Source organism: Eschrichtius robustus, chromosome 5 (genome assembly GCF_028021215.1).
Source record: "Eschrichtius robustus isolate mEscRob2 chromosome 5, mEscRob2.pri, whole genome shotgun sequence".
NCBI classification, from domain to species: domain Eukaryota; kingdom Metazoa; phylum Chordata; class Mammalia; order Artiodactyla; family Eschrichtiidae; genus Eschrichtius; species Eschrichtius robustus.
Window position 1 is genome coordinate 19,956,352 of NC_090828.1, and position 25,134 is coordinate 19,981,485.

The window sequence follows — 25,134 nt, forward strand, 5'->3', positions numbered from 1 at the left end:
AGATTATTTAAAACTGATATATCTAGAAATAGTGGCATAAAAACTGTAGCTATTATTTAGAGTCTTAGAGGTAACTGCTCTTAGAACAAGAAGTAGAAATGGTAAGAAATAGTTACCTCAGACAGGTAAGACAGGGCTAGGGTCGGTAGGAGACTTAATATCATTATATATACTACTTATTATATTATCAACCATGTATACATGTATTACTTTAAACTTTTCTAGAAGAAAACTTTTTGTGGAGTCCTCTTTTGGGAATCAGTTGCCCATTTTTGTTTTTCCTTCTCCTTTTTTCAGATGATCGATTTCCAGAATATGGCAAAGTTGAATTTGTGTTTTCTTATGGACCAGAGAAAATTCAAGGTAAATGCCAAGTTAGAATCCGTTGATTCATTCCCTTCCCTCCACTCTGCCCTGCCCCACCTCAACTCACCTCTACCATTTTCCCACTGATCTGCTCTACAAATATCAAGTTACCTGTGGTTGAGAGTCAGGCCAGCAGTAAAAGATCTGGGTATCATAGTGGACCCCCAGCTAAACATGAACCAGTGACTTAATCTCTGGATAATAAAAATAAAAAAGTAGACAGAGAGGCGCTGGGTTGGATAAACTGTTCTGGCCCCATTAGGTCATCATCCTATTATATTCAGAGACTGAAGGCTGTGGTGGATGGAGGGAGTGGCCAAGGGGACTCTCAAAGGTGCTGGATGGACGATAAGTATTTATGAGAACTGAGGTGATTCAACCTGAAGATGAGAAGGCCAATTTAATAATAGCCTTTAAGCCGTTAGACTGGTTATATGTGGAGACCAGTTGTTCTTCATCTTATTTGGGAACAGAATAGGAAGAGGTGAAGTCAGGTTACAGCAGAGGGGCTCTGGGTAGACTAAAGAAAGGACTGCTGGGTCAGGAAGGTAACTCACCCAGAAGGCCTGACTTGTAGCTTATGCTGTCTGCATCCTGGGCTTTCTCTGGATGTGTAGGAGAGATTCTGCCTCTCTCCTCAGATTTCTGCCTGCAGTGGCAAGCATCTTAAGTGGAAGGGCAGGGGGATGGCTGGGATGACTTGTGTCCTCTCAATGTCAAGGCTGTGATTTGCCTGCTGTCCGTGACCCCGTGCAGCCCATCACAAGCCTCTCCTGCACTCCCCCCTGACTCCAGGGCAGACTCTCTGGACTCTTGGCACTGCCCCAGGGGCCCCTGGGACACAGAAGAGAAAGAGGCAGCCACCCAGCCAGAGGGTCCCCCAGCTTTCTTCTAAAGGGTCTTTGTTGCTCAGTGCTGCTGTCCTTATTTACCCTTATGACCTGGTGTGAACCTTTTCAAGAATGCAAGAAACCAGACTCCTGGGTTCTCCATCCAACTTAAGCGAGTGGTCCTGCCTCGCCATGGTCAAGAAAATGAGAAGTCCCTTAGGGAGCATCCTTAGGGAACTTGTTGGTTTCCTCTGTTTTTCCAGCTACCGATCGGTTTTTTTTTTTTCTCTTCACTGTCGTCTCCGCCTTTCCCATTTTCTAAGGCATGGAACACCTGGAGAACGGGCCAAGCGTGTCTGTGGACTATAACACCTCCGACCCCCTCATCCGCTGGGATTCCTATGACAACTTCAATGGGCATCAAGATGATGGCATGGAGGGTAGGTGGGACCAGTGGCTTCCAGCCCCTCTGCGACTGCACAGCCCCTGCTCACATGGCCTCGGCTCTCTTGGTTTGCTATGACACCATACTGGGCTCAAAGGGAGGGGAGGTGCAGAGGAGAGGTCCAAAGCACCTCTGAGAGCTCACAGTTCAGTGGGGGAAGGTAAAACAAAACATGAATGAGCTAAAGAATGAAGCAAAACAGCCATACAAGGGTGTATCCTTGGTGCCGAATGAGTCCCATAGGCAGCGAATGCTCTGAGATTGTCAGGGGATGGATTCTTGAGAGCTGGAGTGGTCTGGGAGGGCTCCTTGGAGGAAGTGGCCTTGCGTGGAGCTTGAGATACCCTCCTGTGCTTAAAATACAGCATTTGTTAGATTTCTTTTAACCCCGTTGTTGGATTTCTCCAGGCTCGCTGCCTGAGTTCTCTGGGGTCAGAGCACTAGGAAGGTAGACACAGCATTTAGGACCCACAAGCTTTCATCAACAGCCAATGAAAATGTTTGTGAGCTGGAAACAACCTGGTAGGCTCCAAAATTTGAAAAGAAAGCAGCAGAACTGAAATTAATACATGTTTAATTTAGCAACAAAACCTAACATAATGTCAAATGGTTATCCACAACTCAGTTCAACTCTTGAGAGTTATATATGAGTTCTATTGATTTATGTGGTTCATTTGAGTATGTGTGATGGGATGCAGGGCGGGCCTCTGAGAATGAGCATGTCTGGAGCTCAGGAACTCTTGAGACGCCCTGTCTGGAGTTTGGCCACAGGCTTGTTACCCTGATTTGGTCCCAGGATCACGGAATGTGGAAGCTGGGAGGAGCTCAGGACCGTTGGCCCATCCCCCATCAGTTTTCAGCCAGGGTAACTGAGACCTGCCCCCGCCCCCTGGCCCAGAAGGAAGCATCTCTTGATTTACCCCCATGACCAGCATATGTCCTTTCAAGGACACCAGCACCCAGCCTCTGTGCTTCTCCTCCCAGCTGAAGCTTGTCCTGGGGTGGGGACCCTGGGCCATGTGTCAGAGCTGGATTAGGTAGACCAGGGACCCTCACCCTGGTCTCCACCTCCAAGGTTTTGGATTTGTTGACTCCACACTGAAAGTCTTTTAGGCCTCTTCCTGCATAAAGATTCTCCCTCTGACCTTAGAGACACCAGAATGAGTGATGCAGTTCAGAGGGAGTGGGATGAGGGCGATGCTTAGGCTAGAATTTAGGGTTTGATGAGAGAAGTTCATGTGCAGTGTTGCAATGGTGAAAGTTTGCCCTCTCCCTACCTAGTTCCCGCACTTCTCCCCCACCCCTCCAGGGGCCTAGACACTCCACCAGGGTCCTCCCTACTGTGCTGAAGCTGCCCCCAAAAGCACTCCTCTTCCTGCTCCAACCACGTCCCCTTGTGCCCTGTAGCTGGGGAGAAGGCAGAGGATGAAATGAATCAGTCCTGAGGTACCGGTGGCTGCCAGCCTAATTGTTCATCGTTCTGGGGGATGTATGCATTTTTAACAAGAACACTTGGCAATTGGAAGGAATTTTCAATGTCTCTCCATCTCTCCCTGGTGTGGATTCAATGCGATGATAAATGTAAAAACATTTAGTAAACTATAAAGTGCCAGGCAAACAAAAGGTAAAACAATTAAGGGGAAAGGAGGGGCTGCGGGAAGGATGGGGCTTGGGACACAGTCAGCCCTGAGGGAAGGAAGCAGGCGGACTGAGCAGGAGGCTGGTACCAGAGGCAGGGAAGGGGGAGGAAGGAAGGGGAGAGGGAGGCCCTGGGCTCCTCTCCCTCCCCCTTGCCCGCCCTCCTCTCTCCTCCGGTCTGCTCTCGCAGGCAGGGGGATGGAACCAGTAGGATCTTTTGGCCAGTTAAAGGTCAGCTCGTCCTGTAGGGACAGAGGGGCTCCTGTCTGGAGGCTGAGACACTGGCCCTGCGCCCAAGGGTGGGAAGGGAAGGCAGGGGGAGCAGCTCACAGCCCTGCCGTCCTCTTCCCTGGCCTGGCTGGCCCGGGCCTGGAGCTGGGCGGCTGGAGTGGTCACCCGGGCAGACCCTGGCCGTCCCGCTGTGTACTCCCCACTCTCACTGAGCTGCATCCCCCACAGGGACAGGAGAGTCAGTGGGGTGGCCGCGGGGCAGGAGCAGTGATCTTATCCGCATCCTGCTTCTCCCGGCTGGAGCACTTCTAAAAGGCTCTGGATTCTGGGGCCCAGAGGTAAATGCATTTTCTTGTGGCTAATTCTCTGGATCAAGAGAGGGAAGCAGGAGGCCTCTGTCTGTCTCCCTAGTTGTGGGCAAGTCACTGTGCTCCGGTTTCCACACGTGCTAGCTGGGATAAGGGCCCCTAACCCCCAAGACTCTGGGGGGCCCAGGAGATAGCTCATGCTGGAGCCTGGGCGGTGGTTTGGCCATTTGCTGGAGCTGTCCTCGGGCTGGGGGATGGCCCTGTGGGGTGCGATGTGGTGCCTGAGGAGGCTCTGCCTGCCCTCCGGGGCGGCCCTGGACCAGGAGAGGCAGGATGACCCTGAGGTGCTGGAGCGCAGGGCTTGAGCACGTGTGCTTTAGAGCCCAACTGCCTGGTCCACACTGTGGAGTCTCCCGTCCGCAGCTGTGTGCCCTTGGTCAAATGATCACGCCTTCCTGTGGTCTTCATTTCCTTATCTGCAAACGGGATGGTGACGGTACCCACGTGATTGGGTTATTGTAGCAATTTTCGTGAGAGGCAGTTTGTACTGTGGTTAGGACTGTGGCCTCTGGAGCCCAACTATCCGGGTTCAGATCCTCTGCCAAGATGCCATCCTCTTGGGGCCCCCGTTGACTCTGTTGTAACATGGGGATTTGGTTGACAAATCACTTCGAGCACCTTTCGGGGAGCAGGTGCTGCAGAGCGGCTGCCTGCTGTGTTCCCTCATGAGTCTCTGTCACGTCGGTAGTGACCACAATCTCAGGGGTGTGCTGACAGGGCTCGGGAGGAGGCCCTTTGGCCTTGGCAGCCAGCTCGGGCTTTGCCACGCGCCGGTTACGATGCCAAGCACTTGATCGCCTCCGTCTCATCTAACACTTGCAGCCACGTTGTGAGGTGGGCACTGTTATTATGCCTGGATGGGGGACTGGGGCACAGAGGGGTTAAGTGACCTGCCCAAGGTAGCCTCGCTAGTGAAGAGCGGATCTGGTGTGGAACCCCGGTGCTAACTGCTACAGCGTCCTCAGCTGGCCGTCGTCCCCAAGGGTCTGTCCTGGGTGTCTGGTCCTGTGGCAGTACCTGGGTCCTGCTGAGTTTGGGTGAGGGTCTGCTCGCTCTGCCCCCCACTTCTCACTACTGGACAGTCCAGATCTCTCCTGCCCTGCCTCTCAGTATGGACGGGGTCTTATAGGCGGTGAGGCACAGAGTGCAGTACCCTGTGGCAGGTCCCGAGCAGGGCTGCGGCGCCGGGAACAGCTGAGGCACATCCCTGATGTCCCCCTGTCCCCGCCCCCCCCCCCCCCATACACAGGAGGGGCTGCTCACGCAGGACTGCCTCTGGTGAGGGGCTGGCCTCTCAAAATACGGACAGGGTGTTGTGTTGGAGGTGAGGCGAGGCCATTTCTGGAAGCTGTCCGCCTCTGCTATTTCAGGCCCACCGGGGGCGGCTTTAGGAGGGGTGGGCCAGTCCCTCTGGAGTCCAGCGGGTGACTCAGAGTGGTGGTCGGGGGCACCGAGACCAGGTCTTGGGGACAAAGGTCATCTCTGGCCTGGGCCCCACCTCGGCCCTCCCTGAAGTGAGAGGCGGTCGGCGCTGGGGTCAGAGCTCCGTTCCTCCGGGAAGCCCTCCAGGTGACCCCGACTTTACCCTCCATGTCAGGAATTGCTCTGTGTTTAACCCCTTCCTCACTGCCTGCATCCCTACCCTCTGAACCCTCGGGCAGGTTTCCAGTTCAAGGCATGCAGACCCGTGGCACTCAGCATGCTCTTCCTTTCCTTCAGGGTGTCCCCTGTCAATCTCAGCAGCAAAATGAAGGAAGAAAACGTGTGGGGACTTCTGGTCTCTGCAGGCCGGCCCCCCCAGATCACAGAGCCCATCTCACACCCTCCCACTGTAGAGAGGAAACTGAGGCTCGAGAGGGGAAGGGACCTGTCAAAGAGGGGGACATCCCTACGAGTGGAACCCTCCTTTCATGATCTCAGCTCATCACCCTTTTGCAGCCCCATTACGTGATGACCACACCACATGTGGGGAGGTCAGCGATCTAGCCCGGGGTCAGGAGATCAGAGTAAGGTTGCTGTGTGAATTCAGGTGTCGGCTCCAAATCCCTCCCACCCCCTGGAGCTCAGCTTATTCTCCTCCTCCCACCCCTGGCTCCTCACCTTAGATGACAGGATGCTCACTGCCCCACAGGGGAGCCCATTTCCCTGGAGGATGGGGCCAGGAAGTAGAGCCAGAAATAGGAGGAGAGTGTGCCTCTGCGTGGTGGACCTAGGCTGCGGTGGCCGTGGCTGCTTGGGACCATTTTGGCTCCCCTGCACTTAAGCCAGAAGGAGGGGGAGATGATGAAAGGTGAAGAATCCAATGAAGAACCTTCTGAGCAGAGAAGTTTTCAGGCCTTGGGACAGGTGGCCGGGGAGCATAGGATGAGTGCCTGTCATTTCGGGGACTCCTTACTTTGGGAGCAGAACCCCGTGGTGAAGCTGATGATGAACTAGACTGATGTCCTAGTCCGCTTGGGTGGCCACCGCAAAGTACCACAGACTGTTTGCTGTAAACAATAGACGTTTATTTTCTCACAGCTCTGGAGGCCAGAAGTCTGAGATCAAGGTGTGGGTAGGGTTGGTTTCTCCTGAGGCCTCTCTCCTTGGCTTGTCGACGGCCGTCTCCTCTTTGTGTCTTCACATGGTCTTCCCTCTGTGTGTATCTGCGTCCTCACCTCCTCTTCCCTTAAGGACATCAGTCATATTGAATTAGGGCCGACCCTTATGACCTAATTTTAACTTAATCACCTCTTTAAAGGCCCTGTCTCCAAGTACAGTCACATTCTGAGGTACTGGGGGTTAGGACTTCAACATATGAATTTTGGGAGTGGGGACACAATTCAGCCCATAACACCCAGGAAGGAGTTTTCTGGGTTGCCTGTAGTTGGATGCCTGGAGTCTTGGTCCTGAGTGAGGAGTAAGGGAAGGTCCAGGGTGGGTGGAGGGGAGAACAGTCTGGCCCCCCACCAGCCTCCTCCTCTCTGCCTTTCTCCAGTTTGGTCTGGAGCCTGCCAGCTCAGCACTCTGGCTGGCACCACGTTTCACAGCCTCCAGAAGCCCCATTAGCTCTTTGGCCTGAGTAATGAAGCCCCATGCCCAGATCCCAGCTCCCTGTGGGTGGGAGCAGGGCTGTGTTTTTGCCTATGCTGCACGGAGCTGTCTCCAAATTCCTCCAGAGTGTTCCAGGGCAAGCCTTCCCAGAAGCAAGTGCGAGACCAAGGGGGTGTGGGCTGCCTTCCAATTCTGAGAAGCCCACAGGTTGACCAGGCCTGAATTATCTCATTGCCCACCCACTCCCTCCCACCTTTCCCCAGCCTCCTTGGACACTGAGTTGATTAGAGTTTCTCAAGACTTAAAAGAGGACGGGGGAATAGGGGCTGAGGCTGGGTAAAGCAGCAGATTGCTCAGAGCCAAAAGGAGTAATGAAGGGAGAAATGACAAGTCTGCTGGCTTGACTGAAGATGGCAAGGGGACTAATAACCACCCCCTGCAGGATGCCCGGCAGCCCTTCTTTTGTTTCTGTGGGCAGCCCCATCAGAGCCAGGGGCTGGTGACAAGGGGGCTTGGTTTTGTGCCCAAGCCTCTCACCCTCAGGCTCTGTGAGGAGAGGAATCCCCTTCCTTGGGGGAGAGATTCCAGCTCTGTAGGACACCCACCTCCTCTTCATGTTCTTTTGTCTGAGCTGGAGAAGAGCCTCCCTGATGGTAGCCAGGAGTCCCTAGCCTGTGGTGACTTCTCATGAGCTGGGCTTGTCCAAGGATTCTCTGATATTTTTTTTCTTTTGAGAGAAAGGAAAGAGGAAGGGAGAGAGACACACAAACAGGCAGAGAGTGAGGAGAGAGAAACAGGTGAGAGACATGGAGAGACAGACAGACTCAGACAGACGCTGGCCTGGGAGGCAGGAGATTTGGGTTTGGGTGTCCTTGGTAACTCCTTTTCTTTAGATCTTTTTTATTTCCTGTAAAATGAGGAAGTTGGAGTAGCAATTCTTTCCATTTCTTTGAGCTCGTTACTCCTTTTTGTGACTTGTGAGGAGCTAAGATGGACTTAGCTTCCCTCTCTTGAGCTTGTAGTGGGAAGCAGCATTGCTCAGTGGCTGTATCAGTCAGGAGAGGCTTGGTTATGCTGCATAACAAACAGCCCCGAATTCTCAGTGGCTTAACCAACAAAAGTGTATTGCTTGCCCATGCTGCCTGTCCAGTGTGGATTGGCAGGGGTCTTTGTTCATCTTACTTCCTCCAGGCTGATGGTGGCTTCATGGCATAGGTGCATCCACCACTGCTGCTGAAGTAGGTAGAGGACATTGTGACCTGCACACTGCTTCTGTCTGGACATGACACACTTTCCTTCTGCTCACACTTCATTGGCCAAAACATGTCACACATCCATGCTTAACTTCAAAGGGGGAAGGGAATTTGTGTGTGGAAGAAAGTAGAAATATCGTTGAATAGACTGATGTCTACTCTAGGGATTAAGACTGTGGAATTGAGAATCAGAAGATCTGGTTCCAAGCTCTGTTGTTTATAATTGTGTTCCTTGGTCAGGTCACTTTGCCTCTCTGATGCCTTATCTGTAAAATCGGTACAATAACAGTACTTTCCTTCTAGGATTGTTGTTAAGACTCAATGAGGTAATGTATATGCAATATGAAAAGTAAGTACCTGGTGTGTACTATGCTGGCAATAATTTGTGTCTATTATTATTATTATTGAAGTGCTGGAGGAAAGAAGATAGAGGTGTGATTTTGAATGTATACAAGCCCTCTCTTCTTAAGGAAAAACCCATATTCCCCTGGTCCCTCTACTCTGTGGGAACTGTCTATAGCTGGTTCTGTTCTGGGAGCCCCACTTTTGGAAGTCAGGAGACTTGCCTCTGACACCAACTTGCTGTGTGACTTTGGAAAAGTTACTTTCCCTCTCTGGCTCTCAGTTTTCCTTATCAGTGAATTGAGGGGGGTTGATTTGCAAGGAAACTTCCAGCTCTACAACCCTAATGATGACAGTGATGATGAAAAAGGCAATGACTAGATGATAGCCAGCCTTGTGTTCTTACCCTGTATATGTTCTCTTGGTTACTCCTCCCCAAATGCCTATAGGTGGCTACTGTTTTGTAACCATTAGGCTGACCAAGCAGAACTTGTAGGATGTGGTTTTAAAGCTTCCCCTGCGCTCGAATGACATTAGGGTGAGTCCCGTGCCTTTTCTAGTCACACTTAGGTAATATTATACAAGAGCCTCTGGGCAGTAATAAAGATGCCCAGCGTGAACTTGGTGAACTTGGTGCTTCACCCAGAATTAGTTCTTCCCCCTTGTCTGCCCCTACCTTGCGCCAGCTGTGGATGGGAGGGGGTGGGGGTCGTTTCTGTAGGTTTTCTCTCTGTTTCCCTGACTGATGGGAAGAGAGGAAGGAGAGAAGGGATGGGAACATTTTTACTTGCCTGCACCCCTGTGAGGTGGAGACACAGGCACGGATGATATGACATCTGAGCTCTTTGACAGTGGAAGATTCCGGGTGACTGTTTCCTCCTGCAGCACTTCCGTGGATGTTTTGGAGCCCCCCCTTGAACTCCCCAAGAGTCTCTTCTCACCGTTTCCTTCGGGTGGGTGACTGCAGATCTGTCAGAGGCTCACCCCTTCCTCAGCCCGAGCATCCCTCGCTCCCTCCACCTCCTCCTGTGGAGGGTGGTTCAGCCCTCCAGGTGGCCCTCTAGGACAGGATCTGAGGCAGCCCTGGGCTGGATCTCTCCCCTCGGTCCGCAGGAGCCCTAAGGCGCCCTTGGGCTCAGCAAAGCTTGGAACTGAGGTGGCCAGTGCAGCCGCTGTCTCTGTTCCCTGTCTGGCCTCTTACCGTGTGGACTTCCAGGCCTGAGCTAGGCCCGTCTCTCACGTTTTCCAGCCCCAGCGGACTCGAGTACAGCTGAGCAGACTCACTGAGGTGAGGGGAAAGCCCCTCCCTGGCAGGTGGCACTTGCAGCAAAACAATACTCTTCTCTCCAAGATTCCTCTTAGAATCACTCACTTCCTGATCCTTTCACTCCCTTGACATGGATGTGTGTGGGGGGCAGTTTAGAGCCACAAAAAAGTTTTCAGCCATCACTGTCTTAAAAAAAAATTTTTAATAGCTAATATTATATATTCCCAATATAATATAATGAAATGGTATTCCATTGATATAATTTAATATCATAACTTCACCTATTTAAAGAGTAGAATTCAGTAGGTTTTAGTATATTTAGGGTGGTACAACCCTCACCATAATCTAATTTTAGAACAGTATCACCCCCCTCGAAGAAACTTCATGCCCATTAGCAGTCACTCCCCACATCTTTACCCACCCCCAGCCCTAATCTGCTTTCTATCTCTATAGATTTGTCTGTTCTGCATATTTCATGTGAATAGAATTATACAGTATGTGGCCTTTTGTGGCCTTCTTTCACTCAGCATGATGTTTTCAGGGTTCAACCAGTTTGCAGTGTGTATTAGTTCATTTTGATTTGCTTTGTAATATTCCATTGTATGGCCATACCACATTTTGTGTATACACACATCAGTGGATGAATATTTGCACTGTTTCCACTTTTTGGCTATTATGAAGAATGCTGCTATGGGCATTCATGTATAAGTTTTTGCATGGACTTATGTTTTCATTTCTCTTGGGTAGATACCTATGAGTGGAATTGCTGGGTCATATAGTAACTCAATGCTTAATCATTTGAGGAGCTGTCAGACTGTTTTCCAAAGTGGCTGCACCATGTTACATTCCTACCAGCCAGTGTATGAGGATTACAATACCTCCACATCCTCACCAACACTTGTAATTTTCTATCTTTGGGATTCTAGCCATCCTGGTGGGTATAAAGTGGTATTTTATTGTGGTTTTGATTTGCATTTCCCTAGTAATTAATGATGTTGAACATCTTTGTTAATTGGCTATCTTCTTTAAAGGAACATCTATTCACAACCTTTGCACATATTTAAAGTTGGATTTTTGTCTTTTTGTTATTAAGTTATAAGAGTTTTTTATATATTCTGGAAATATGTCCCTTATTAGATATATGATTTGCAAATATTTTCTCCTATTCAGTGGGTTGACTTTTCACTTTCTTGATGTCAGTCATCCCTTTTTACAAGCCCTGCCTTACTTTTGGAACATGACATTCATTTTCCTGGGGCCTCTGTCACAACTGAGACCCAAATACTTCCAATACACCTGGTTATGAGTGTTCCCATTTTATAGGAGAGGAAACTGAGGCAATCACAGAGAGCTTAGGGACCTTGTTCAGATAATACCTTTAGTAAATGGTGAAGGCAGGATTTGGACGGGAATGGGTGGGGGTCTGGAGCCGGTCAGGGATACTGCTTCCTATCATTCTGTGACCTTGATCTGAAAGATGATACATCTATAGCCTGAAATGCTTTAGGCTGCTTCGTCTGATCTCTTTCCAGCCCTGGAACTGGTGTCTCGATTGGTCTGGAACACCTGCCCCCATTACACAGAGAGGGAGGCCAGGTTCCAGGTCCCTGGATGTCAGGGCAGCACCAGAGCTCACGAGTTCTGCCTCCAGGCTGCCTCAGCCACCTGCACGGCCCTGTTTCCCTTCGTCTCCCAGGGCGAGGCAGGGTGGGGAAGGGTAGCAGAAGGCGGCCCCTTTGGAGGCAGTTAGTGGGGACAACAGCCCTTGTGCCCACCCTGGAAGAACACCTGAGCACCACGGTGAATGTTTACCCTTGACATACTTTCACAGAGTGTGACATTCTTGCCTTCTGAACTTTTGGGTAAGATGTGGAAGAACCAGTAAAAAAGGGGAGGGCGAGATCACAGGTGGTCCCAAATTATTCAGGAAAAACATCCAAGGATCCTGAGTGATACGTCTGCCCCTTGAGCAGAGGGTTTTAGGGGGTGATTTTCTAAGCACAGGTGCTAACAGCCTGATTTTTTTTTTTTTTTGGCCATGCTGCACAGCTTGTGGGATCTCAGTTCCCTGACCAGGGATTGAACCCAGGCCACAGCAGTGAAAGCGCCAAATCCTAACCACTAGACCACCGGGGAACTCCCCCCAAGAGGCTGACTTTTGTTGGGAAATCCTACTGGCTGCTGGAGGGGGCAGCCCTCCTGCTCTGGTCAGGGTCAGGGGTGGGGGTAAGGACAGGGAGGGAGAAATTCAAAGCTGTTACTGAAAGCTTCAGCTTCTGTCCCTGTTCTATCACATCCTATAGTTCAAAGAGCTTGAGCTTAGACTGCAGCAGGAGGGGTTTGAATTAGCCACCTGGAAAAACTTCCCGACTGTGAAAGGGTAGATCAACTGTGGCAGGGAGGTTGGGCCCTTGTCATCTTGGCCCGCTTGGGCAGAGATGTCGAGAAACAAGGGAAATGGGTCTCAGTGTGGGGTGGTCTACGTAGAGATAGTGGCAGAGACAGGGTTGGGATGACTTCTTGAGGAGGATCTGGGTTTCTGCTTTCCCAAGAGGGAGTCCTCTCCTGACCTGCTGGAACGATCAGAGTGCTGAGAATTTAAATGTAGGGTCGGTCTGACCTCGTGGATAAAGAAGACGACTCCACTGACCCAGCATCTGCCGGCCGCCTGCTTAGTGCTGCTCCTGGTGGGGTGGGGTGTAGCTTGTGCTGATGCCCTTGGACCCTTAGCTGGCCCTGCTCTGTGAGGCAGCTGGCAGGCTTGAAGAGCAGTGTCTGCCCATGGAACATTCAGTAAACCAATACCCTCCTGACTGAATGTGCCTTTGGTCCTCTGTAATCTCTGCCATCAGGTGGAGGTTGGAAGGCCGGAGCCACACTCGGAGCAGACGCAGAGCTCTTGGCCAGGGGCCTGAGCAGCACGTCTGCCCTCTTGCTGTGCTCAAATATCAAGCTCCAGGCCGGGGAAGAGGAGAACGTGCAGTCTTTCCCCCTCACCCACCCTCCCTGCTTCCTCTCCTGCCAGACATGCAGACAAGTGCAGGTTAGCTGGACTCAGCGAGACCCCAAAATACGAACTCTAACCACGTCCAAGAAAAGAAATACAAGCTTCCATTGATCAAATATTTTTGGGGACCCAACTAAAGCTGCTTTTCACCCATGATTCCCTTGCTCCCTCCCCTCCTTCTTCCTTCCCTCCCTTCCTTTTCTCTCTCCTTTCTTTCCCAAATGCTTATACATCACCTACTAGATGGTGGGCCCTAGGCTAGCCCTGGTGCTGTAGAAAGTCCTGCAGACAAGGGCAGGGAGGGAGTGCGTGCAGATCAGACAAGTGCACCATCCACCGCGACCCACAGCCAAATGGAGAAGGATCTTGGCCAAGAGCCAGGCTTCTCAGGAGAGAAGAAGCTTCTGGGATGGTGGTGATCAGAGGTGGATGACTTTGCAGAGGGGCTGCATGTGTCCTGGGCCTGGGAGGGTAGATGGCAGTGAAAACAGAATTGTTTTTCAGATCTAGAAGTGGCATAACAACATTACTTGAAGTCTAGAAAGTAGAGGGAAAGAAAGCAATCAAATCGCTCTGGCCTCCTTCTCACCACTGCCCCCCGTCCCATGGTGGGCTGGGTAGGATGTCAGTGGAATGCAAGAGTTGGTGAAGGTGGGAATGTTGGAGAAGGTGGAGGGAGGGTGAGGGGAGCCCCAAGGGAACCATATTTATGGGGTCCAGGAGGAGAGGACAAACCAGGAGATTAAGAGGAATGACAGCACACACAATCCTGCAGTGGGTGGGTCCCTGGAGCCCAGATCTGTTGCCCGGTGGACGTGGCTGAGTGATGGGTACTAAGAGAGAACAGAGCTGGTAAGAGTTGTCTTTCTGGATTATTCTGGATTATTCCTTGTTGGACCTATTCAGGCCCTGGGGCTCCTCCCTGCCTTTGGAGGCTGTGCCTGGCCCTCTTTCTCCTCGTCCAGGCCAGTTGGCCTGGAGCTGGCTCGTAGATGCTAGCTGAGGCTGGTTTGCTTCTTGGCAAAGTTTAACTCCTTCACTAATGGTGCTGGCCTTCGGGCCCATCTCTCCACCAGCCTTTGAGAGGCAGTGCCCTCCCTGGAGCTTGTCTGCGTCTTGCCCACTCCTCCTGCCTACTACCTGGTGTGCTTCTCTTCAGGCGACAGAGCCCATCCCTCTTGGTCCACTCTCCCAGGCCCTGCTTTCTGTCCAATGGACAGTTGTGAGGCCATTTATGGGAAAAGGTTTCAGTGGGTCTGGGATCTGGAGGATGATCTGTCCTCTCTTCTTTCATGGTTCCCCTCCCTCTACTTCCCCAGCTGCTCATGGGTGATTCATCCCCGTACATCTCTTTCTTCTCTATGCTCCTCCCCCTGCCAAGAGACCTTCTGAAATCCTGACAAAGTCGCTGAGCTCACATACCTTCAGTAATAGGCAGCCTCCATTGAGGTTAAGAAGGACAGTGTCTTAGAGTGGCCTGAGAAGAGACAAAACCCACATCCTCGGGAGGCAGTAGAGGCACCATAGTGGTTGAAAGCCTGGGCTCGGGACTCAGGCTGCCTGGGGTCAAGCCCCAGCTCTGCCTCCTGCCCCCTGTTGACCCTGGGCAAATCATTTAGCCTTTCTGGGTCTTAGTGTTCTCCCCAGTAAAATGGGGACAAAGATATACCTCTCCTATAGGCTGAGAATTAAGTGAGATAACGGATGGGTGCGTAGCTCTGTGCCTATTCCGTAGTAAGTCATCAGTTGATGTTAGTTGTTACTGATACCACCACCTGACCTTGGGTGGTGCTTTACGCAGTGCTTCCCTGAGTGCCAGTTAGTTCACCTTTCGACCGTCCCAGTTGTTGAACTGGACTTTGAACCCTGGCCTCTGGCTGCAGGTCTGTATTCTTCCTACTGAACCTTTCCCCTGGCATCATCGAAATGCCAGGCTCCATTCCTATGTGAGCCGTTCCCTCTGCTCAGGGGTTGGGCCATTTGCAGAGGTCCCTCAGACAGTTGCGGGCAGAGCAGGCCTAGCTCCCAGGGTCTTTCCAGGGTCCTAACCTCCATGGCACTGTTCATCAGTGATGGCCAGGCTGTGGGCCATGGTGATTGCTGGAGCAGTCATAAAACTGCTTCTTTCTCCTCCATTTGAGAAAACATATCAGGTTGCAGGAGAGTGAAAATGATGTGATTATAGGTGTAACCTTGAATCCACTGTATTGAAGAAGAAGAAAAAAAGAAAAAGCCAAATCATTAGTGTTCTTTGGTATGTGGACTGTCTGCATTAACATTCATTTATTCAGTCAACAAATATTTATTGAATATCTACTGTGTGTCACTATTTAGTTGCTGAGGATACAGTAGTGAACAAAACAAAGATCCTTGCCCTTGTCATGATTGTATTCTAGTGGGAGAAGACAGACAATAAAAAAATTTTAAAAAAGACATTATAAGTACATTTGACCCGCAAATAACACAGATCTGAACTGTGCAGGCCCACTTATACACAGTCCTTTTTCAATAAATACCTGTATTTTTATTTATGGATGTTTGTGGGGAAAAGTTTGTGTTCAGTTAGAGATCACAATATGTGGAATCAAAAGAACTAGGGTTTGAGTCCTGATTCTATCCAAACTATTTCAGCTTCCTGCCCTTGGGTGAGTCATTTATCAATTCTTTTGTTTTGGGGGCAGAGAAGGCAGTATGTGGATTTTTCAGGGTGAGGATGTAGGTAGTGAGTGGGTAGGGGCGGGTGGGTCAGTGCCCCTAACCCTGGCATTGTTCAAGGGTCAGCTGTAAGTGAGAGAGCATCTTAGAATGTGGTAAATACTCTGGGAAAAAATAGCACAGAGTAAGGGTGATTGGGAGTTGTTGGTGATGGGCGTCGAGCAGTGAGTTGAAATTTTTTAAAAAGCTGGTCAGCCTAAGCCTCACTGAGGCGGGGGCATATGAACAAAGAATTGAAGGAAGTGAGGGAGTCAGCCAAGCAAATCTCTGAGGAAGAGCATTCCAGGCAGGGGGAATAGCAAGTGCAAAGGTCCTGAAGCAGGAGCCCACCTAAGATGTTTGAGAAGCAGCAAAGGGGCCAATGTGACTGCAATGAAGGTTGTAATAGGACATGAGGTTAGAGGTAATGGGGACCAGATCATTTAGGGTCCGGTAACCACCATAAGGATCTGGCTTGTACCTGAGCAGTTTCATCTAATTACAAAGCATGGAGATCTTTTCATAATAACAAATAATAACAAAGAGCCTTCTCACTTTTTTAAAATAATACTTTTCAAGTAATTTTTCAAATAATTTTTTTCAAATAATAATTTTCAAACAAATAATAACAGAGCCTTCTCCTTTTTTTCAGCTGCATGATATTCCACTGTACATAGGTTCTGTGTTTTATTTAACTAGTATTTTATTTAACTGTATTTAAGTAACATGGACATTTAGGTTGTTTCTAATCCTTTGTTGTTTTCAAAAATGCTTCAATGAGTAACGTTTTTATTTGTGCGTAACACCATTTCATTTGTGCAAGTCTGTCTGTAGGACAAATTTCTAGAAGTGGAATTGCTGGATGGAAGAATATATGCATATATAATTTTGATAGCATCATATTGGCCTCCATAAGGGTTGTATTAATTGACACTCCCAACCAGCAATTTGATTAGGCACTAGGAAGAAAATCTGTCTCTCCCTTCTGTATACACCCTCCACATGTGAGATTCTATTAGGTGCCCATTATTTCCTTTACTCCTCATGACCCTCCTGTGAGCTGAGTACGCTTGTTCCTATTTCACAGGTGAGGAAACAGGCACAGAGAGGTTAAGTAACCTCCCAGTGTTTACACAGCCAGGAAGATGTAGAGCTGGGATTCTGATGCCCACCATTCCTCACCATGGCTTCACGAGGGCAGGAGTTTGAGGCACCCTGCCTCCTGTCCCTCTGCTCCCTCTGCCCCATGCAAGTGGGCATGTGGACGTAGCACAGCTGTGCCTGCATTTCGGAGACCCTTGCAGGCCAGTGGAAGGGTGGGAAGAGGCCAACCCGAGGGACCTGGAATCACACTGGGTGAGCTGGCCAGCCCTGGCCTCCCCTTCTGTCCCTCCCATCGTCAGCCCCAGTGGTGAGACCTGGGAGGCTGCGATCTACCGAATTCTGCTCCAGGTGGGGAGCTCGCCGCTGCGTCTGCTGGGTCAGCTTGCTCCAGGGATTGGGTTTCAGCATTTCACTGATGAAAATAAATCAGCCTCTTTATTGCCCTGCATGGCCCTCGGAACCTCTGCAGCCTGGCGTGTATTTCCAGACTTTCTGTAAGTCACTGTTTCTGTTCTAGCCCCCAGGGGCTCTGTGTCTGCTGCAGCAATAGCCTTGGACGAGTTTGGAGCCTGGAGCCACCCAGGCAAGACCAAGCAGGAGAGGAGCATCAGGTCCACAGAGACAGTGCCAGGTTGAGCATCTTCTCTGTGTTGGATCCTTGAGCGTCTAGAGTTGGCCAGGTGTTCAGAGACCATCTATCTGGTTGTACTCTCCCATTGCACAGAAGAGTAAACTGAGGCCCATCCACAATCACTCCTTAGTACTCTGGCCCTTTGACCCCCCCAGTCTACTGCTGTTGCTACCAGACAACACTTTCTCTAGGTCTGTGTATTGTGCAGTGGCCAGTTAGGGATTGGAGTGCACAGAGTTGGAGAGAGTAAGTTTTAGCTGCAGCAGGCTTGGTGGGTGTCTGACTTCCAGGAAAGCTGTCTTGCTTTTGAGGGACATGAGAAAGGGGAGCTGGTGGCAGGACTGGATTTTCTTGAGGTTGAGGAGAATCCTCCACCCCACACACCTGTCCAGATAGGGTGAGAGACCATGGTGCATGAACATGAAAGAACAGGCAGCGTCTAGAGGGTTCTGACAAAGCCCCAGCAGTTTCTGCATGCAAAGGGGCCTTGGGAGCCTTGCCAAACTCCCCTTTCTCCTGCCCTTCTTTTTTTTCTGCTCAAGCATTATTTGCACCTGCAAGACTCTCCTGCAGGGACATGGGGCATCCTGCCTCAGATGGCAGGCCAGCTGGACTGCCCTCCCACCCTCCAGGGCCAGGGCCTGGTCTAGCCCCAGCCGGCTTATCCAGGCTGCTGGTGGGGCCCCCTGGTTCTGGGAAGCAGTGCAGAGCTGTCAGTGGGTGGGAGCCAGGAGCTGCTGGCGGCCTTTCTCAGCCTTTCTCATCGCGGACCATGTCTTTACATCCTTGCAGCTAGTCAATGCCCCGGTCGGTGCTCACTGGAGACTTTCGCCTGGTGTTGCTTCGATTGCTTAAAAAACTGTTAGCAGCAAAGTGTTCTTCAATGTTTGTTCTCCTTCTCCAGGGGCAGTGAGATCAGATTTTGATATGAAAGCTCAAAGCTTCTCAGATCTTTCCTGCTTCCTTTCTGCCTCTCCGTCCCACTTTTTCTGCACACTGCTTGACAGCCTTCAAGGGCCAGGCAGGCACTCTTCACAAGGTTAGAAAGAGGCCTGGGGTGGTTCCCTGTCTCCTGTCTCCTGTCCAGGCCTGTGCCCCATGGTGCTGTAGCTTCTGTGGATCAAGAGGGTCCCTCCCAGCTTGTCCCCCTGCAGCAGGGCCTTCCTGCTTCTGGCCCACACCTGCTCATGTGTGTGAGCTTGCACACTAGTGCCGGGAGACCCCCACCGAGATGCCTACCTGAGCCTCGTTATACTCATGCACACAGAGGGACCCGTTTGGGAAAGGAAGCAGAGACCACCCAGATTCCCCACCCGTCCCCATCCCCACACCCACTCAAAGCAGAACCACAGAGAGCCCTCTGCAAACACCCATCACTCGTGCACAGAACCCCGCAGACCCCTCGCCCCCGCATACCCCACAGAGTGAAGGGAGCTGTCGTTATGAAGCACGGCCAGTCTGGTAACCAGTACTTAGGTGAGGTACTTAGTGGGCCTGTTAAGCCTTAAGTGCAGAGATGGGTTCATTGCGTGAGTGGTGAACCAGCTCTGAGGCAGTTCCCTACAAGTTTCCAGAAATGCTTTGAACCCTGGCAGCATCATTAGGATACAGGCGTAAAAATTCCCAGGGACCACTTTGATGGGGACAGCACTCATTTGGATGGTGGGGTTTGGGCGGGTTGTTCTAAGCCAACATTGTGATTTGACTGTTACCCTCCACTCCCTTCGTCCCATTGGGTCCTCCAAGCTCTCATCCTTTGCCTGTCCCTCTCCTTCTTCCTTCCTCCTTCCTCTCCGGGAAGCAGAAAGAACTTGAGCATCAGTGAGACTGGCAATGTGATCTTGGTCAAGCCACAGCCTCTAAGCCTCGGTCTCCTTTTCAGGGATCTACCTTGAAGGGCAGTTGTGGAAGCAAACGAGAGAACATCCATTAATGTGCAAGCACATAGTTAAAACGCACCCTCCCCGTTCCGTTGTGCTGTCTCATTCTTCCTGGCTCCCCAAGCCCACGGCCCCTCTCCTCACTCTCCCTCCATCCTTCCCAAGTGAGGACTGCTACTGAAGTGGTGTCCAGGCCCCGGGGGGCAATCCGAGTGGGGAGAGGCAGGAGGGAGGTGAGTGGATCTACCCTGACCCTTGCCCAGCTCAGCCATCTGCCTGGGAGTTGGCGATTCCCTTCCTGGGTGATCCTGTGGTGCTGAGGCTCCTGCCCAACTCTCAGGGAACATGCTCCTGAGGCTGGCCCTGTCCACTGCCTTCCTGAGGTACCATGTGGAGACCCTGGAAGGCTGGGGCCATGCGAGGGGTGCCCTGAGCTCTGGGTCAGCCTGCCTTCCCTCTGTGCTGGGCTGGGAGGTGGGGAGGAGGTCCTGCGGGGGTCTGTGACTTGTTTCTGTGTCACATCCTGCACCACACCCAGCCCAGGCAGTGGCCTTTCCCCAGGGTCCACCCTCTCTCCCCAGACCTTTCACACCTTGAGCCTTGGGACGCCAGGCCTTTCTCCTCCTCCTTGTGTTCTGCTTAGAACCAGAAGTTTGAGAGTTCAAATCTCATCTTGCTCTTCTCTCTCATTTTACCACTTTGGAAACTGAGGCCCAGGAGAATGACGTGGCCAAGGTCACAAGGTGAGTTAGTGGCCCAGCTGGGACTGGGACCCAGGACTCCTGAGTCAGTCCCGAGCTCTGTCTCTCACACCCCAAACTCCTTCCGCCCTCGGTTTGTCTCGGGATGTCTTGGCTGTGGTACCATTGACATTGGACTTGGGACTGTCCTATGTGTTAGAGGATGTTTAGAAGCATCTCTACCCACTGGATGCCAAGAGCATTTCTTCTAGATGTGACAACCCCAAATATTTCCAGCCATTGCCACATGTTCCCTGGGGAGTACATCACCTCGGGGGAGGACCACCGGTCTAGTTGTCTCCTCAGTCTCTTGTCTCTGGGACCTCACCTCTCACTCTCGTAGGGTGTGAAGTAGCCCTTCAGTGAAGACACTCTTTTCTGCTTCCTGCTTCTGTTCTCGGGCTGGGTTTCTTGGAAACTGAAACACTCAGCCGTTTTGTTCCTTACGAGAAAGAGCAAAAAACCAGGTCTGGAAAGATGCCATCCCTCCCTCCTCTTGGTCCTTGGTGTTGAAGCCATCTCTGGAGGTGGGAGAGGGGGTGGCATTTTCAGGCATGCTGTTGTCAGTAACTGATGCCGAGACAGACCCAGTGTTTGTTGATTGAACAACATCACATCCTCAGAGTCTGGGCTGTTTTGTGAGACTCTTCTCTTTGCTGGACACTCGATGCCATGATATTTGAGCAGAGAAAGGACAGGCCAAATGATATGTCCTGAAGCTTAAGCGCTGGGTGTGTTTCATCTGGGCCCAGTGAGCTAGGGTCACCGAGGTGCTGTTCAGGGTGGGCCGGGTAGGGAAGGAGGATTGGGAAGCAGATGTCGAGGTGATGGTGGTTGTATATACGTGGCTGCCTCATTTAGAGCACCTCTGTGTGCTTTTTACTGTGCTGAGTGCTTTACACGCATTGTATCAGTCTTTGCAGTACTCTCTGAGATACCCGTTTTATAGATAAAGAAACTGAAACTCAGAAAAATTAAGTAATTGGCCCAGGGTTGCACTAAGCTAGTAAGTAGTAGTGTCTGCATTTAAACCAGTGTCGGCTTGACCCCTAAGCCCATGTTCTTAGCCACTGTGTTCCTGGCAGATGCCGAAGTGCAACGAGTCAAAAGGGCTGGGTATAACTTTAGGTTGCATTATTAAAGGCATGGTTTCCAGAAACTGGAAGGTGATAGGCCTGTGGTGCTCCTCATAGGTCACAGAGCCCACGTGGGTCGTCCCTTGCTTCAGAGTGATAAAAACCACTGGTAACAAGTGCTCAGGTGGTGAGGAGAAGCAAAGAGAGGTACGGTGGGCTCAGGGACTTTGGGGGCGGGAGTGGGGGAGGTTTGTCTGTCAAAGGAGAGACTCAGGAGGACATGCACATTCCATTCAGTGACTGAAGCTCTCATGTGGCCGAGATCTGGCTTGTCTGAGCCACCCAATCAGGCACCACAAGGTGAGTGGAAAAGTCAGGGAGCTAAAATGTATCTGTTAGAGCCATCTAATGATGAAATGGGCTTTTGGGGTAGAGAGCCAGATCCCTATAATTGAAAAGAGTTAAGTACGGCTAGGACCATTTTTTGCCAAACCTGGCTGCCTAGCATTCTCCACTGGAGAGTGTTTTACAATTCAGATTCCCAGGTCCCACCCCTGGCAATTCGGCCTCTGGAGGTCTGGGATAGGGCCAGGGGGTCAGGGTTTTTATAAAACTCCCCAGAACCTTCTGGTGTAGCCAGTCCCTGGATGGTAGCAGGGAACCATGGGATCGAGTTGCTACTTACAGAGACTCTTGTATGGTGGTGTTTCCAAAGCATGGTGCATTGGCCAGACTGGTAATTATATATGAAATGATTTTAAGTCTATTTATTTTAAAGCATATTAGAAGAGAAAGTGTATAGCTTTCACACCACATCTGGGATATCATGGATATTGATGTTTTGAACTACCTGGAAGTTAAATTTATTTTAAAAATTTTACAAAATCTTATCAAAATAATACTATTGAGGGGATTCAGATGTGCAGATAAACATGAAGGTCGTATGCAAATAAAATCTAGGTTAACACTGTTGCAAGGGTAGAGACTATTGGGTGGACTGGTTGACCATACCCTTTCAATTTTCAAGGGTAGAGACTATTGGGTGGACTGGTTGACCATACCCTTTCAATTTTCCTGCGCCGGGAAAATTGGAAGTCCTTCTGCCCCCAGTTTGGAGCCTGAGGCGTGGAACCCCTCTTCTCCCTTCCCCATTCTTTTTTTTTTTTTTTTTTTTTTTTTAAACATTTATTTATTTATTTATTTTTGGCTGTGTTGGGTCTTCGTTTCTGTGCGAGGGCTTTCTCCAGTGCGGCAAGCGGGGGCCACTCTTCATCGTGGTGCGCGGGCCTCTCACTATCACTGCCTCTCTTGTTGCGGAGCACAGGCTCCAGACGCGCAGGCTCAGTAGTTGTGGCTCACGGGCCTAGTTGCTCTGCGGCATGTGGGATCCTCCCAGACCAGGGCTCGAACCCGTGTCCCCTGCATTGGCAGGCAGATTCTCAACCACTGCGCCACCAGGGAAGCCCCCTTCCCCATTCTTGATGGTTACTGTGAAGTCTTTGACGCTGGGCTGGGGTGTTCCCCATCTCATCAGTGAAAATGCCGTTAAGATAGGGTAAGGGCCAGAGTACGGGGCACCATTTTTGTTCTTCCTCTTATTTTTCTTCTTTACTCTCAGAAAGAAGCAGCTAGTGATGCTGGCACTGGGGAGGGGGCTAGGGATGAGGTGTCTGCTCCGAAGAGGGAGAAGTAGGTGGCCGGCACCCGGCATGCCTCTCCCTCCCGGGCCTGCAGTACCTGACCTGGCTGTGAAAGGTCTGGGCATCAGCGTGGGGTGGCTGCAGAAGCACTTTGGGGTGGCAGGCTAACTGGGCCTCGGACAAGGAGACACCGGGCCTCGAAACCACTACTGGCCTGGCTGCAAATCCTAGGCCATCTCCTACTGCCTGTGGGAGTTGGGTTGGGCATTCAATTGAAATGCAAATAAGAGATGGAATTTGGTGTCCTGCTGTCAGTTAGGGACTACTGGTACTTTTCAGGGCACACCAGGCTGATGGTGGGGTCATTTGGGCAGCTCGTGTGGCTTCGAGCTGAGGGGGCTCTTTTGGATCTGGCTGCTAAGATGTGAGGGTAGGCATTACCTACACTCCAAAAAGTTATCCCCTCCGCCATTCGTGATTGTCATGGGCGGGAGCAAACTGAATACCAATAGCCAGTCACCTGGAGGCCTCTCAGGTGGCCCGGCAGGTCAGTGTCCTGAGCCAGACACACACTCGCCTTCCCAAAGTCAGGCCTCAAAAATGGTCAAGGTTCCTGGGTCAGAATCCAAAGCTTTGCACTGCAAATCTCGCTCTGGGGCTCCCATCCCTCCCAGCATCCTGCATGTGTGATACCCCAATGCCTCCATTTAGGCCCCATGGTCACCTCTGGGAAATATAGGAGCTTGTGGGTTTTCCCCCCCTTTTATAAGCCAAGGAAGTGTCCTGGCTCCTAGACTCTGCCCTGCGGCGGGTGTGTGCTGGGTGGCGAGGAGGGAGAGAGAGAGGAAAAAAAAGATCTCCACCTTATTGTTCAGCAGCTGGAAAATTGTTGTCATCTGTTCTGCCTTTCATTTGCTGAGAATGGGAAAAAAATGTGGAAAAATTTGGGGAAATAAATCTCAGTACCCTCATAGGAGCTCTCACCCTTCCCTCTCCCTCTCCCTCACATCCCGGCCGCTTTTCTCCCACTTCTCCTCTGGGTCCTGGAGCCACAGTGGGTTTGGGACTGGGGCCGGGCCGGGGCAGTTCTGAGGCTGTGCTGGGCTGTGCTGGGCCTGGCCTGGGCTGGGGCCGTCGCTGGACTAGGATGGAACTGGGGCCGGAGATGGGCTGGCCTGGCCACTTCTCACTCCATGTGGAGGGCTTGGGAAGCCACTGTGATGTCATTCAAGAGCTGCATAGCTACGGGATGATAAGTGAAGCCCTGGGGACCCAGCTGGCTGAAATTACAGACAGAGTTTTATCCCACTGGCTTCCGACAAGCCAGAGTGAGGCAGAGCAAGCCGAGCTGAGAGGGGGAGAGAGAGAGGGAGAGAGAGAGAGAGGGAGAGAGCGTGCGCCTGAGCGAGAGGCAGAGGGAGGGAGTGCTGTGTGTGTGTGTATGTGTGCTCCAGAGCGCACGGGCAGGGCAGGCAGGCGGCACTTGCTCCTCCCACCCCTGACAGTCCGAGGGAGCCCAAGTAGGACACAGACAGCGCTGGGAGCTGCAGCCATGGACGAATTATTTGAAACTTGAGGCACAAGGAGCAGAGATCAATTCAGAGCGCTTCTTTTCCCTCCCCTCGCTCCCTCTCTGTCCAGAGGGTAAGTGTCTGCCGGGCAGCTGTTTCTCCCGTGTGTGTCCTTGTGTGGCTCTCTGCTGGACCCGGGGAGAGGGTGGAGGGTGGCTTCTGGGCCTGGGGGCTGGGGGCTGCCGTGGACCTGGACTGGGGAAGGGCGTGTGTCTGCGTGGGGCCGTGGCCCCTGGCGTTGCCTTTGGCGGCAGATGGGGCTGACCTGGCCACCTCCTTCCTGGACTCACTGCCCTGGAATGTGTAAGAGCCGCCGCCTCAGGTCTGCGGGGTGGCTGCGTTGGAGGGGGTCAGTGCATCTGAGCCGGCCTCACCCTTTGGGGTAGTGGTTCATGGCGGGAGAGAATGGGGTGGGCAGAGGGCATGTGGCGGAGGCATGGACTCGCCCCTGAAACATTCCTGTTTATTCAGGACAGCACCCGCACCCCCAGTTCTGTGGCCTGAACTTTGTGGCACCCTCGGGGCTGACCATTCCCCCACTGGCCTCCTGTGGGCTCCCATTCATGGCTTTCTCCCAACTTTGACAGGGCTCTTGGCGGCTCGACTGTGCCCCTGGCCAGGAATCTCTGAGTGTCCAGGCGGGTGCCCTGGCCTGGCAAAGAAGGACTTCGATTATTGTGGGCTCAGGAGCTATTTTTGCCATCCGGAGTGTGCCTGTGATATCTGCTGCCCGGATAGGCCGAGGGCGGGGCGTGGGCGTGCCAGGTTCCAGTTAGAGTGCCTGGCGTGGGAGCTGAGGTCCAGGCTGGAGTCAGGAGGCTGGTCTGCAAGTTCACGTTCACCCCACAGGCGTGGGTTGGCCTGTGACCGGGCAGGTCGCTCACCCTCCAGGCCCTGGCCCCTTGGGTCTGAAAGAAAGGTCACCGTGAGGTTTTCTGTGCCTACTCCCTCTCTCTGGAGGAATTCAAGTAAGATGGTATCTGTGTAAAGTGTGTGGGTCCTTCCTGAGGAGGCCCTG

General features: G+C 51.7%; 1 protein-coding gene across 5 annotated transcripts in view; it reads left to right on the forward strand.

Annotated features, from left to right (window-relative positions):
• Positions 1 to 25,134, forward strand: part of TNS1 (tensin 1) — a 229,712-nt gene that overhangs the window by 148,190 nt on the left and 56,388 nt on the right. For all 5 annotated transcript variants that reach the window (XM_068544489.1, XM_068544485.1, XM_068544487.1 and 2 more), the window contains exons 17-18: positions 298 to 363; positions 1,520 to 1,636. In XM_068544489.1, coding sequence (XP_068400590.1) covers positions 298 to 363; positions 1,520 to 1,636 — 183 coding nt within the window. The remainder of the gene's footprint in view (positions 1 to 297; positions 364 to 1,519; positions 1,637 to 25,134) is intronic.